General features: G+C 34.9%; 1 protein-coding gene and 1 long non-coding RNA gene across 2 annotated transcripts; one reads left to right on the top strand and one right to left on the bottom strand.

Moving 5' to 3' along the window:
* Window positions 1-4,811: 4,811 nt before the first annotated feature.
* Window positions 4,812-5,490, bottom strand: LOC137746741 (uncharacterized). Its single transcript, XM_068486751.2, has one exon. It carries the CDS (start codon window positions 5,289-5,291, stop codon window positions 4,827-4,829), a length of 465 nt encoding a protein of 154 aa, XP_068342852.2. The 5' UTR covers window positions 5,292-5,490; the 3' UTR covers window positions 4,812-4,826.
* A 5,759-nt stretch (window positions 5,491-11,249) lies between these two features.
* On the top strand, window positions 11,250-13,515 carry LOC148698831 (uncharacterized). Its single transcript, XR_015959144.1, has 4 exons — window positions 11,250-11,536; window positions 11,650-11,777; window positions 12,313-12,393; window positions 12,612-13,515. It is a non-coding gene; the product is annotated as an uncharacterized LOC148698831 (long non-coding RNA).
* The last annotated feature ends 108 nt before the right edge of the window (window positions 13,516-13,623 follow it).

The raw sequence follows: 13,623 nt of genomic DNA on the forward strand, positions 1-13,623 counted from the left end.
ATTGAATTTGTCAAATAAAGGTACCCAAAGACAAAAATGGTTGCTTTTCTAGGTTATTTCTCATATTGAGCGAGATCGATGTGTTCGATCGGGGTCAGTCATACTTTAATAAAAGTGTCCTACGTACAAAATTACAAATAACATGATCAGAGTGGCGTGACCCAAGGTTTTCCCCTATTTCGGTCAAAGTGTCCATGGCCAATTTGCCAATCATGCTTGGATAAGAATTCCAATGGGAACTTTCCTGCCAATGCGATGCGATGAGTAACAGACAACATTGATACAGGTTTTAACTTGACAATGTCTGTCACACATTGGAAAAGAGCGGAAAGTTCACCACCAAAGTTCTCAGCGCATGCCCGGAAGCATCTGCACGGGTAAATGCCGGGTCTCTAGCTACCGGAACCAAAGAAACATGATTGACAGTAGGACCAAAATTGAATGGCCGGCAAGAAGTCTTGTGAGTTGTACATACCAAAACCAATCAGTTGCTTTGTGTGTGGCGATGGCTGCGAAGTAGTTGAGAACACACACGGCGCAAGTAATCACAGTTGTCAGAACGACAAGGATGATTGCCTTTAAGTGAGAGAGTATGGATGCATTACGCATATTAAACCTCACCAAAAACAGAAGCTACTTATGGATATCACCCACCAAAACTTTTAATAAAGTCACTTGTAATATCTCAAAACACACTTTACACGTAACAAGTACACTGTCATTGTAACGTTCTCAGCCAATACTACTTGATCCCCACCGTGGTTACACCAAACTCCATATTGGTCTCATATGGTGCAATAGATGCCTAATAAAGGAGTTATCTCAACCCCAATGAGAGTTGTAGACGTCACGGCGGTTATAGTGTTCCCGTTCCATTTAAGTCTTCATCATTGGAATGATATGAAAATAGTTATTCGTATTTATGACCCCCAAAATACAATTACATCAGTTAAGGGGTCGTTTGGAAGTGCTTTTAAAATGACTACAAGCATTATTAGAGAAAATGATTATGGGTTACAAAAACACTTAAAATTCTTCATGCAAGAAGCACCAGCTATGAGCTTCTTGTAGGACGCATTTCAAGTACTTTTACAGGATTCACTTGTATTTTTACGGAAGATTGGTTCCAAAAACATTTTCACAAAAAACGTTTCAACTATTTTGAAAACAGTTTCAAACGAGCCCTAAATCATTTTCAGTGCGGATGATTTGTTGGAAATTTTGAGTAGAAATTTTATTGTCCCACATTGATCACTACCAAAATGCTTTCTTACCCCTTATAGAAAGTGATTGGAGTGATAGACCATGAAGAATAAAATTAGGCTCAACTTTGAGGTGTATAATTAATAATTAATAATTAATTAATTATCAAAAGATGCGTCTTTGGCGTTGGGGCTCGGGCTCTAATAATTAAATTATTTAATTAATTATTTTTAATTTTGAATTTAATTAATTAATTAATTTTTATATCAACATACTCATCTTTTCAAATGAAGTCTGAAGTGATGAAAGAACGCCAGAGAGCAAAGCACCCCTCTGAGAAGATGTCTCCCAATAGACGCATCTCATTCACATACATGTTGCAAACATGCATAAATCTATTATATATACATCCATCTGCATGACATTTAGAACACAAAAAAATAAAATTCTTCTTCTACAATTCCAAACATTAACCACAAAGAAATTCGCTAGAAGTCAAGTTATCCAATGCTGTAATTCGGACTTAGATCATTGAATCCTAGTGAAGCAGACGTCTGTAGAACTACAAGCACTGAGTAGGGACGAAATTTCTATTTCAAGAACATTACGGTACGCAAGCCTCGATCTTCAATTTATCTGTTGAATATTATTTTTGTTTTGTCATACTCTGTTAAATTATTTATTTGCATTTATTATTTATTAGTATATATAAATTTATCATTAATTGTTGATATTTATCCAACATGATTAAGCCAGTGAAAAAAGGGGTGGATGATTAAGTACAAGCACTAAGAATCTTATTAAAATACTAATCATGCCCATCCCTCAAACCCACAAGGCAATAAACAGAGGAAAAAGATCATGTCCGAATCTCTGTCCATAAACAAATAATGAGATATTGAAACTTATGTTAAGATAAATTAATTAATATTCCTGGCCATCTTAACACTCCTGATCAAACGAAAGAAAGTTGCAACATTGCACACCGTGGCATATATACTGTACACATACAAGACAGAAGGATCGCTTATTGCCCTTTTCATTGTTCGGTTCATACAAGTCTTTGTAACTAGTTTAATTTGCTTAAATTAAGTAAGATGTTGAACCATGGCATGACGGCATGAATTTAATCTCGTTAGTGACTAATCTAACAAAATCTATCGTTTGATAAAAGAAAAAAAAAATTAATTTGCTTAGATAGCATCGGTCTTCGACGTGAGTCGACAACTGGGCATCGTCATTCGTCACGACTCGCATATGAGAGGCATCGCAACTAGAGACCTGCAAAGTGGGAATAACGAACAAAAATAAAGTTTTGACGTCAATTTACTAACAAATATGAAACATGTTAAATGCGGTATTCACAAAAGTTCCACCATTTCTGAGGTCACCTATGTTATTACTCCACAAAGTTGGGAATCTACTACTTTAAATATTTGATCCAATATATTGGTGATGAACTGCTCAATAGGTAAAAAGCAAAGAATCAAAAGGACACCTAAAATCCCTATGGCCTCATCTAATAGAGAGGATTGGCTTGGATAAAACTAATACTATATTTAAGGTATTTCCAAAGACGAAATTGATGACAAATTTTTTATTTTCTCCAAGTTGAATGATACTCATGAAGAAAAGATATACCTACTAATCTTCATGAAAATGGTAGGATTAAAAGGGACAACTATTTTTCGTGAGTAACCTTCAACTTGAACAAAATAAGAAATCTTTAATATAGTGAATAGTCTTATCCAAGTCAATCTTTTCTATCAAACGGAGCCGATCAGTTTTTAAGAAAAAGCAAACGAAACTGATCTGATGCATGTATTTCGTATGTCCCAATCAATGGGTCTTCAACAATTGGCATCTTAGCCGGACGCTGACTTTACGAGCCCAAACCAAGCCAAGATTCTAAAGATCAAATGTTCTTCAATAACAATTAATTCCCCCTTCAGAATTCTTAAGAACAATCCGGTTTAACAAGTATTCCCCTTTCAGAATTCTTAAGAACAATTCGATTTCGGGATAGGTTCGGCAACTATTCAAGCTAAAGAGAATATTCAGATTGAAAGTGTTTCTGTAAATATTAGCATAGATTCGATTCCTTCAGTTTAAATCAAGTAAAGTCATCAAAATCTAATAGCTTTCAATTCACAACCACAAATCAAAAAGCATTCCAGCTGATAGCTACACACACCAATCGCAATCCATGCATATATACAAATCAGAAAAATCACAAATTCAAAACTCTTGCTCCCAAATTAACCAATTCCCTTAAAAAAATGAAAACTAATGAAAATGGTTCCAAAACTTTGAATTTTAATAAAAAAAATCATCCTATAACTTTATTTAATGTTAAAGATAAGTTAATAAAAAAAATAAAAACAAAAACAAAAACAAAGCCTAAGAAAAGCGCGTGCAATGCTTCACCACTGTCTCATCATTCTTCATCTCCTCCTCCATCAACTATTATCTCTACAACAACGTCTCTCTCCCTCCTCTTTCTCTCTCACAATGTAGTACTGCTATTATATATTATATTGATCAATGGCCCTAACGAAATGAGGTAGGTTCCGTAGATTTATAAGGCATGAGTTTCAAAGAGTTGCACAGAAGATTGGCCAGAGGGGAAGGTACCGTTGCAGGTCTGCGTGATTACGATGACTCGTGCCAGCTTGACTCTAGTGGTAATGGCATTTTGCGTGACCACAAAGTTTCAAAGTTGGCTGCATTTAACTACATATATAATTATTAATTAATCATCGTCTATGACAATTACATATTGTAAATATTAGATCTGCATGTATGTACAATTGCGTACGGGTTTTCTTCGTTGGTTAATTTTTCCAATGTTGAGCAGCTTGAAATTAAGCCACCAATATCTTTACTTTCCTTGGCTTTAACCTTTAACAAATTTGTAGTTTGATGGTTATTTTTGTATTCGATTTATTGATTTGATTTGCGTTATTTTTTTATTTTGCAGTGAAAGAAGTTGAGACTGTAGGTGGAGGAGAAGAGGAAGACGCATATGTGCGGATAATAGAAGAAAATTAAGTAATAAGTGTAGAAAGCTCAAAAATTGAAGATATTCAAAGAAAATTTGATGAGGATCAAAGAAAATTAGAAAAAGAAAAAATGTTTGGAAGGTGAGAAAATGCCGAGAAAATAAAGGAAAATGAGAGAGTAGAATGATTGTTTAAGAAATAGTCATTGCACACTAATTCGTATTCAGTTTTAGAAATAGTATCTTGTTTAGTTTCAAAAATAGTATAGTACCGTGTTCACTTTCAAAAATAGTATAGTATTCGTGTAGAATTTTAGAAATAATTAGTATTCGATTTTTAGAAATAGAGTTCAATTTAAAAAATAAAATACTAACATCCTATTTTAAAAATAATGTATTACCGTTCGGCTTTAAAAATAATGTGTAGTGTGTGCATAGACTCGCGCATGTCAGTTTTTGTATTACTTTTTGTTTATTATATTAAAATTTTGTCATTTTATTTAAAATATAATCCTTTTTTTTTTATTAAATAAAATTATAAATAATTTTTTATTAAAATAAATTTAGCCAAGCACTTTTTATTAAAACTCCTGAAAATTGAATTAAATTAAATTGAAACCTGCTAAGAGGAGTGGCGGCTCTCGCAAGCGGGACTCTCATCGAAGTTCTTAGTGGGGTACTTGACGGAGACCGTGCAGATCTCGAACACCAAGTTGTCGCCGCTCGACCGGATTCCGGTGATCGGCTGCCACCGGAAGAAGGCCCGGACGCTGATGCCATTGATCTTGGTGATTTTGCCCACGACGATCTTTCCGGTGATTTTCTTCGAGTAGGTGGCCACGTTGTCGGAAGGGAGGGTGACCTTGCACGCGCCGCCGAGGTCGACGATGAAGTCGCCGGTGGTGCGGTTGATGGTGTAGTTCTTGACGGCGGTGGGGAGGAGGCCGATTGGAAAGCCGTAGTTGGTGAGGTCGGTGTGGGCCGGAGATGGGCTCGGTTTTGGGTTCGGGGAGTTCTGGTCCGCGGTTAGGGGGGAGATGAGGAGGAGGAGGAGGAGGAGAGAGAAGACGACGAGAGATTTTGCCATTGTTTTCTTTAGTTTTAGAGATATTTTTCAGAAGTGAGAAGAAAGAACTCGGAAATATTCTTTTATCTTCCAACAGACTTGGACCTCTCCGCCAACAGTTCATTGTTATAATCTATTGGATGGTCACTGTCCTTTCCTTCCTGGCCGGCGGTATGTCTGTTTCTTCACGTCCAGTGCCAGCAGCAGCATGTACTGATATACGAATTCAACTTTCAGGGCGCGAAGCAGATGTTATCTCAAATAAGCAGTGTTGATGAAGGTATCAGTCTGATAAAACAAAAATTTCGACGTGGAAGGGTTCTTGTCATCGTTGATAGTATAGATGGAGTGGAACAAATCAATGCAATAGCAGGAAATCATGATTGGTTTGATCCAGGAAGTAGAATTATTATAACTATACGCATTTGGAAATAGTTGGTCTAATGACGGATATCTTCAACTCTTTAAAATGGTTGTTTCTTACTATGGAGGTTTGTCACCAGCACTTGAAGTTTTAGGCTCTTTTTTGTTTAAAAGAACCATAGCAGAGTAGAAAGGTGAATTGAAGAAATTTAAAAGAACTCCTGATGAAAAAAATAATAAAATCAGTAAAAATAAACTCTGTAGGACTAGATGACACACAGAAGGCTATAATCCAATAAAGAAACAAGATATATGTCACAAAAGTGTAGATGGATGTGATTTTTATGCAACAATAGGAATCGGTGTCTTTCGTGAACAATGTCTTGTAACTGTTGAACACAACAAGTTGACCAATATGCATGATTTGCTTAGAGAAATGACCAGAGTAATCATTTCTGAAAAATCTCCTAATCATGCGGAAAGATGGAGTAGGTTTTGGAACATTCATGAGGTCACCGATGTATAGCGAAATAAGTACATTTTCCGATAAAATTTTGGATTAATGCAGTATATGTCTATTATACGTCATTAAACAACATTCATGTGTATATGTAGTTGTAAAAAGAAAGCTCAATTAAGCAAAATCACGTTATCATATGCAAACAAAATACTTTTCTTACTCAATATAACCTTTTGTTAACAGGGAACTAAAGAAGCTGAAGGAGTTGCTCTATATCAAAGCACTAACAAGGCTGGTTTCAGTACAGTACGTAGCATTTGCCAATATGAAGAAACTGAGGTTGCTTTAGCTCAGCCACGTACAGCTCAATGGAAAATACAAACATCTTCCCAAAGAGTTAAATATGGTTGTGCTGGAATGGATGCCGTTTGAAGTCCATACCAGATGACTTGTTTAATCAACTAAGACTAGTTGTTTTGGAGATGCAGGGTAGCCAACTGGTACAGGTTTTGCGATGGGTTCCAAGGTACAATCAATTACACATGATGATGTTCTGTTTCTATTTATTTTTGGATTTCCTTCTGGATCTTACTTTTGGGTACTAATTTCAATTTTCATTTGGTTTGTGAAGCAGCCCCTTGAGACGTTGAAAATAATTAAGAGAACTGAAAGTAAGTAATTCAACCAAACTCACTGAGGTTCCATGCTTGGATAAGTCATTAAACTCCATGACATGGATTAATATGCAAATGTGCACCAATATCATAGCTAATTTCAGGAAAAACACCCTACATGTATATCTCTCTGTTCCATTGCCTTCCTATCACACAAAAATGCACATGTACATGTGTACGTATACATATGACACTTGCACTGTATATATAGGGATGGACTTCTTGCGGATTTGATGGTATTTCCCACCATGGGAATTATATTCCTGATTGTTTTGCGTTTGTCAACGATGGCAATAAACTCAGTTTTAATATTCCCCCAAGTGATGATCGTAATTTTGAAGGCTAACTCTATTCTACTTTTACCACTCAGGCAATAGATTTGATCGTCGTCGTCCTCTTCTTCTTACCATTACTATCGTAAATAATACCAAGCACATTGAGTTGCGGGCCACATGAGTAGTGAATATTGGATGGATCTAATATTTGAAGACAATTATCTTTGGCAGGGACAATTATTGAACGATAAGCTCTATTTGCAATGTCGGGATAAAGTTGAAGTTGATATAATTTTTGCGGAATCTGATTTTTCTGAGACATTGAAGAGAACAGGGGTTAGTCTAGCTCGGTTCTATGAAAGTGAGGCAGGACCAAGCCATGACGCATTCGATAATAATCATCCCAGTAATCAAATGAGAATTACTACATAGTGAAAGCATCATTTGTCTAGATTAAGTCGCATTCAGATCGGTTCTATGGTGAGCCAAGATCAGGGCGGTGCTGCACTGTCATCATCAAGCTCATCCACATCATCACATATCTGAATTCCTGGACTACAGATCATTGCCAACTTCATTATCAGCAAGTATACTTTCATATTAATTCTTATGATTTTTCCAGTAAATAATTGTTTTCATTTTGAAGATGTATTGCTTTTAGTGCTTTTGTACCGCGTTTTCCTCGGCTATGTGATGTGATCAATTAACGTTGTGATTCTCTTTGTATTGAATAGCTCAACTACTAATTGTATGAGATCTTTTTTACCCTACATTTATTAGTGATTCAGTTGAAGATAATATTGATATTGATTCCTTTTTTTAGATTTTAAATTATATTTTTGCGTAACAGTTGCTTGAAAAATTGAAAATCAATAATCTCAATTATTCACATGACCTAACAAAATCACCAGACTTTTCAGAGCATTTCCAAATGAGATGTCAAAATATTCAAATCAGTAATAACGGTAACAAAAGATAGCAGCAATGATTTCCAACCGAAAAGCCAAATCTGACGTGGTATGACATAGAATGACATCTCTCACCCTTACGGCCAAATTTGACACTAGCGTCAAATGCTTTTTGATTAATTATTAAATATTTTTTTATTGTTTTCTTCTCTCCTCCATTTTCTCTTTCCTCTGTGTTTTCCATCTCTGTGCAAATTTCGTCCCCTCCCTTATCCACCTCCTTCTCAGTTCTCCTCATCTCAGTCCCTCTTTTCGTTGCCCACCTACTAACCTAGCATGTCCAACCCCAATAAGAACAAACTCGTCTTGTTTTCTAAGAGAGTTGGATAATTATATCCATGGCATTTTTCGGGGGGCTGAAATCAATGGATGTGAAAATTATGTGGTGGATGATGATGCATAAGCAGGTGATAAACTGCTCGCCGCTTTGACGGCGAGCCATTGATGACGTTATTAGTGTAGGGCATGGAGACGGAACCGGCAAGTTTGACTACTAGTCGTCATATGAATTTCTATTATCAATTATGTATATATGTAAAAATATAAAATATATAATAGCAATTATGAAAAGAAAATAATGTAATAAAATAATAGTTTAATTTGACATATCCGGTAGAAAGCAAAACTTTAAAAGATGTTAAAATGCCACATAGACTGTCAAATTCAAAATTTATTTTTAAAATTTAATATCTCATGCGGAGATGGTCTCAAAGCTTAAGTGGTCTTTTTAAGGTTTGAAACGTTGTATTTAGTTTAGTGCGAAAATCTTCATGCAATCCCCAATTAACCAACAAGTTTGAAGGACAAGGTGATTATCTTTGGTAAAGACATATGTCAGAACTATAATCGTATCATTTTTCATACGTCACTATTATTTTTAATTATATATTTCAATGAATCAAGTGTCTACAGTTTTGTGCTAGTTTTTTTTCTTTCCCACCAAACAGCCAAGAAAGTTCAAAATGGTCACTTACTAGTAATGTGAAAGGGAACCATTTTTTTTAGAGAAGAATGTGACAAGGAACTTAATCAAATAGAGAGACGCGTAATCAACATCACAATATTTAATTATGGATTGATTTTTTCCATGGTCCATATCCATTAGAAAGATGTAAGGAGACTCTTTAAAAGTGAAACTGTCTAGTCGCCACTTAATGTATTTGGCATAATATTTTATAATTTTTACACAAAAATGGGTTAATTACACTAATACACCCCGAAGTTAATCGAGTTTTCACAAAACCCCTTTATGTTTGAGACATTGCACTAAAGAGGTGTTAGTGTAATATCTCAAATGTAAGAGGGTTTTGTGAAAACTTGATAAACCTCATAAGGTGTTAATATAATTAACCCCAAAAATATGAGATACTAAAAAGTTATCTCAAAGTTCTAATTTTGAGAGAGTCTTTTTAGTATTTTTGTAAGATCCCACATCGTCCGGGGAGAAGAGGTGATGTGCCTTATATGTACATGCCCACCTCCCTATAGTAAGACGTTTTTTGGGTGGAAGCCCAAGAACAAATCCATGATGGCGTGGCCCAAAGTGAACAATATCTTACTATGCGGATTGTGATGTGACGATTTTGGTATCAGAGCCACTCCCCGGCTGAAGGTGTGCTGACGAGGGTGTCGGGCCCCTAAGGGGGGTGGATTGTGAGATCCCACATTGCTCGGAGGAGAGGAGGTGATGTGCCTTATATGTACATGCCCACCTTCCTACAGTAAAACGCGTTTTGCGTGGAAGCCCAAGAACAAATATGTGAGGGTGTGGCCCAAAGCGAACAATATCTTACTATGCGGACTGGGATGTGACAATTTCTCCTTCATATAACAGTTTATTATGATTGAACCTCAACTTTTTTCAATATGGTTCATTTGCCTAGTAACAAAAGAAGTTTAATCCTATTGCACATCATGCAGTCCCCCATATGCATCCTTGAAATCCCTAAGAATTATATTATAGCACCTGTTCATAGTTAATACAATGATCCATGATTATTCTAAGTTCGAATCTTGTAAATGGTTGAATCAATTACCGCCCATCTTAAATAATTGTTTTTAATTATCCTTTCACATTTGGGTCCACTTTTGTTTATTATGTGGTTGTTGCCGTGCTACTTCTCAAATGCTTCTACATTTCAAGCTAAAATAATGCATTATTGATGGTTGAGATGTAATGACCGTCAAGAAGTCATTGTTTTATAATGTATTCGATGTTCTTTGTTCTTTCATGTTCGTTTCTTTTTTCCTCTCTCTTACTCTTTCTTTGCACCTTCCCGGCCTATGTTGTTTCTCAAATCCATACGCCAACATTATCATATTATAAACTTTTGTTTTTGTTGACTGAAGGAGCTTGACTTGTGTTTATGTATTTCAATATCATCCGTTAGGCAACACAACACAACCGCTACCATATTTTCAGTCAAGATCAATTTACTCCATATATTCATATACACGAAAGTTTGAATCTTTTTCGTAATTTAGAAAAATTTAATTTAGATAAATTTCTTTTGTAAAAATATAAATATTGTAATAATCACGACAAAGGGAGTGCTTCACTTTCAATCACTGTACGAAATTTTTTTGAAAATTTTAATTTAGACAAATCCCCTTTGTTAAATATAAATATAAATATTATAATAATGTGAAAAGGAACCATTTTTTTTTAAGAAACTTTAACGAAAAGCTCCCGGTACTGTTCATATTAATAAAAAGTCATATTTTTACACTAAAAAGTCAATCCTGGTACTATTCACTTTACCCTTTATTTTGTCATTATCGTTAAAACACAAATTTTTCAAACAATTTTCATTAGTTTTTTTTTTTTTTTTTTTTTCAAGAGAAGAAGGTGAAAAGAAACTTAATCAAATAGAGAGACGCGTAATCAACAACACAGTATTTAATTATGGAATGATATTTTTTCACTGTTTTTATCTATTATAAAGATGTAAGGAAACTCTGTTAAAGTGAAACGGTCTATAAACTATCTGCCACTTCATGTATTTGGTAGCACAAAAATAGATTAATTACACTAACACTCCTGCAATTAATCAAGTTTTCACAAAACCCTCTTACGTTTGTGATATTACAATAAAAGAGTGTTAACATAATATCTCAAACTTAAGAGGATTTGTGAAAACTCGATAAATCTCAAAAAATATTAATGTAATTAACCCACAAAAACATAAGATCAACTCCAAAGAAAATGCCAAATCTCACGCGAAATGCCAACTAATCACTTTTGAGAGAAAATATTGCTCCAACTAAACAGTCTTTTAGCTGAGCTGGGATGGCAGCCAAGCCTCAGGCGTCAATTTTCGTTTTTCTCTCTCCCAATTCTCAGCCTCTGTCGGTCTCCAACCTCGCTTTCTTTGGCTCCCAAATCGGCTTCTCTCGCTCTCCAACCTCTCACGAATTACAAACAAGGTGCTTTCTTGTTGGAAAAACCACTGAACCAGTAGAACTTTCCTCGGTTCTTCAATTCCATTCGAATAATCTTTTTACCCAGAAAAGCTAGCGTTTCCTGGTGAGTTTTACAGCTTTCTCAGTGTGGGTGTTTCAATTTCGTTTTTGTGATTTTGGAGGGTTTTGTTTATCGATTTTCTCACTCATCTCTGAGCTCTCTCTCTCGCTTTTGAGGTACATGCCGTTGGATTCCGTCTACTGCTATATTCTTATCATTATGTTCAACTAAAATTTTCAGGCTGAAGAGGATGACGAGAATATTAGTGGTGAATTGTATTCCAGTTTAATTAGTGGAAGAACAGGTAAACTTATTCTACGTTTTCCTTCGTTTTTAGTTGAGCATTTATTGGTATTTTCCACAAATTTTTGGATTGTTTGTGTTTGACTTTGATGATTGTGGCGTTTCAGATAAAGGTATATCGACCTAATAATTTTGTTTGTTTTTTGTTTTTTTCCTTTTTCGCTTCTCTTCTTTTGATTTCCCGTTTATATATTCTGCATTTTCTTATGACAGTTTTGAACCTTTTATTTTCTGAATTTTTGTATGATTTATGGGTCGTCATTTAATTTGCTTAATTATCATCGTGATCAACTAAGATATCACTTTTTCGTACACTATAGAGTTTGAGTTACTGGTTGAGTCATGAATTGAGAAGTGGATAGTGCCATAAAAAATTTGCTAGGAGTAGGAGGATGTTCTAGGCACACTAGAAAAAGTTTTCTTTTTCTTTTTGGCAAGTTCTTCATATTCATGATTCCGTTATCAGTGCATTTGCTTTCCCATGATTTCTCATAAATTGGACGTGAATGTATTTATAGATTTTTATTTTTTTTTAGCCAGACAAAGGATTTGATTGAGCAACAGGTGCATCAACCATATATTACTACTACAACTGTACGAGGCCTCAGCGTTACAAGGTCTTGAAGTTACCTCTCTTTTTTGGTTTTTGATAGATTATATGAGATTTTATTGCTGTTAGTTTGATGAAGTGCTCAATTCATGACCATATATTTTTTCAACTTGTACCATTTGGTTTCTGTTGACTTTAACTCTGAGTTGTAATGGTGTTTGTGTTTTCTAAATTTCTTCCAATAGCATAGTTTTTGTTTGATTTTGTTTGTATATATCTCTTCAGAGCAATTCTTGGAGTTGCAATCTTACCAGCTACGAAAAGGAAAGTTATTGAGAAAATCTGGAGAGAAGGGCCTCCTAAATTATCATGGCCACCAGAAGCTGTAAGTCCTTTTTTAGATCATTTAACAGGGAGATGGTATTCTCCATGACAACTGCTCCGAAACCAATAACTCCTTTTCCCCTGGATTGACCAAAATATCAAACTTCAAAGCAAGTTTTCTCGGGTGCAACAACATTTGTAGGGCAACAAACATTTAACTAATCAGATTTAATTTAGTGCAATTTTGGATTTGCATTCATTTGTTTTGATTTGTAATTTTATAAGCAATTTTGAGTTTGTGTGAAAAATGATATTGTTTTTTATTCTCTTTCCTCACACACACACTTTCTCTCTCTTTCTCATGTTTTTGAGGAGTTTGAGTCCTAATTGTGTTTCTGTTTCTGGGTTTTGAGTCTTCTTGCTCTAAAAGTGGCAATCAGTTCTGTGTATTTTGTGCATGATAAAACTTGTAAGTGTGGTATTGTTGTGCTTATTTTTTGGTTAAAAGTTAAAAGAGTCTCTTATTAAGATTTTGGTCGATTTGTATCCAACTTAGACCAAACTTCAGCGTATACTATCAAGAAACATGTTATCACACGACTCATCTTTTTACATCGATAAACATTCAATTACGACTTGATTGATATGGATATATAGACCCAATAGCTTTAGCTATATGTTATAGTTTTACACATAAAAATTGAATGTATCAATTTTAAATCTTTCAACCATGTTATTCAACAGATGCCATAAACTGCCACATATTTTTGAACTCTGTAGAAAAAGAATTTTTATGCAACATGATCAGAATGACTACATAAACTGCTTATAAAATATCTTTTCAAATACATATGGAGAAAGAGTGATGGTTTTATTGTTGCCCAAGTTTTTGCTAATTTTGAAAGCTATGAATTGCTAATGGATTTACCTTTTTTTTTTTTGTGTGGAATTTTCAGAGTTTTGGGTCGTTGGA

Source organism: Pyrus communis, chromosome 2 (assembly GCF_041283825.1).
Source record: "Pyrus communis isolate YQ-2024b chromosome 2, ASM4128382v1, whole genome shotgun sequence".
Classification (NCBI taxonomy): Eukaryota; Viridiplantae; Streptophyta; class Magnoliopsida; order Rosales; family Rosaceae; genus Pyrus; species Pyrus communis.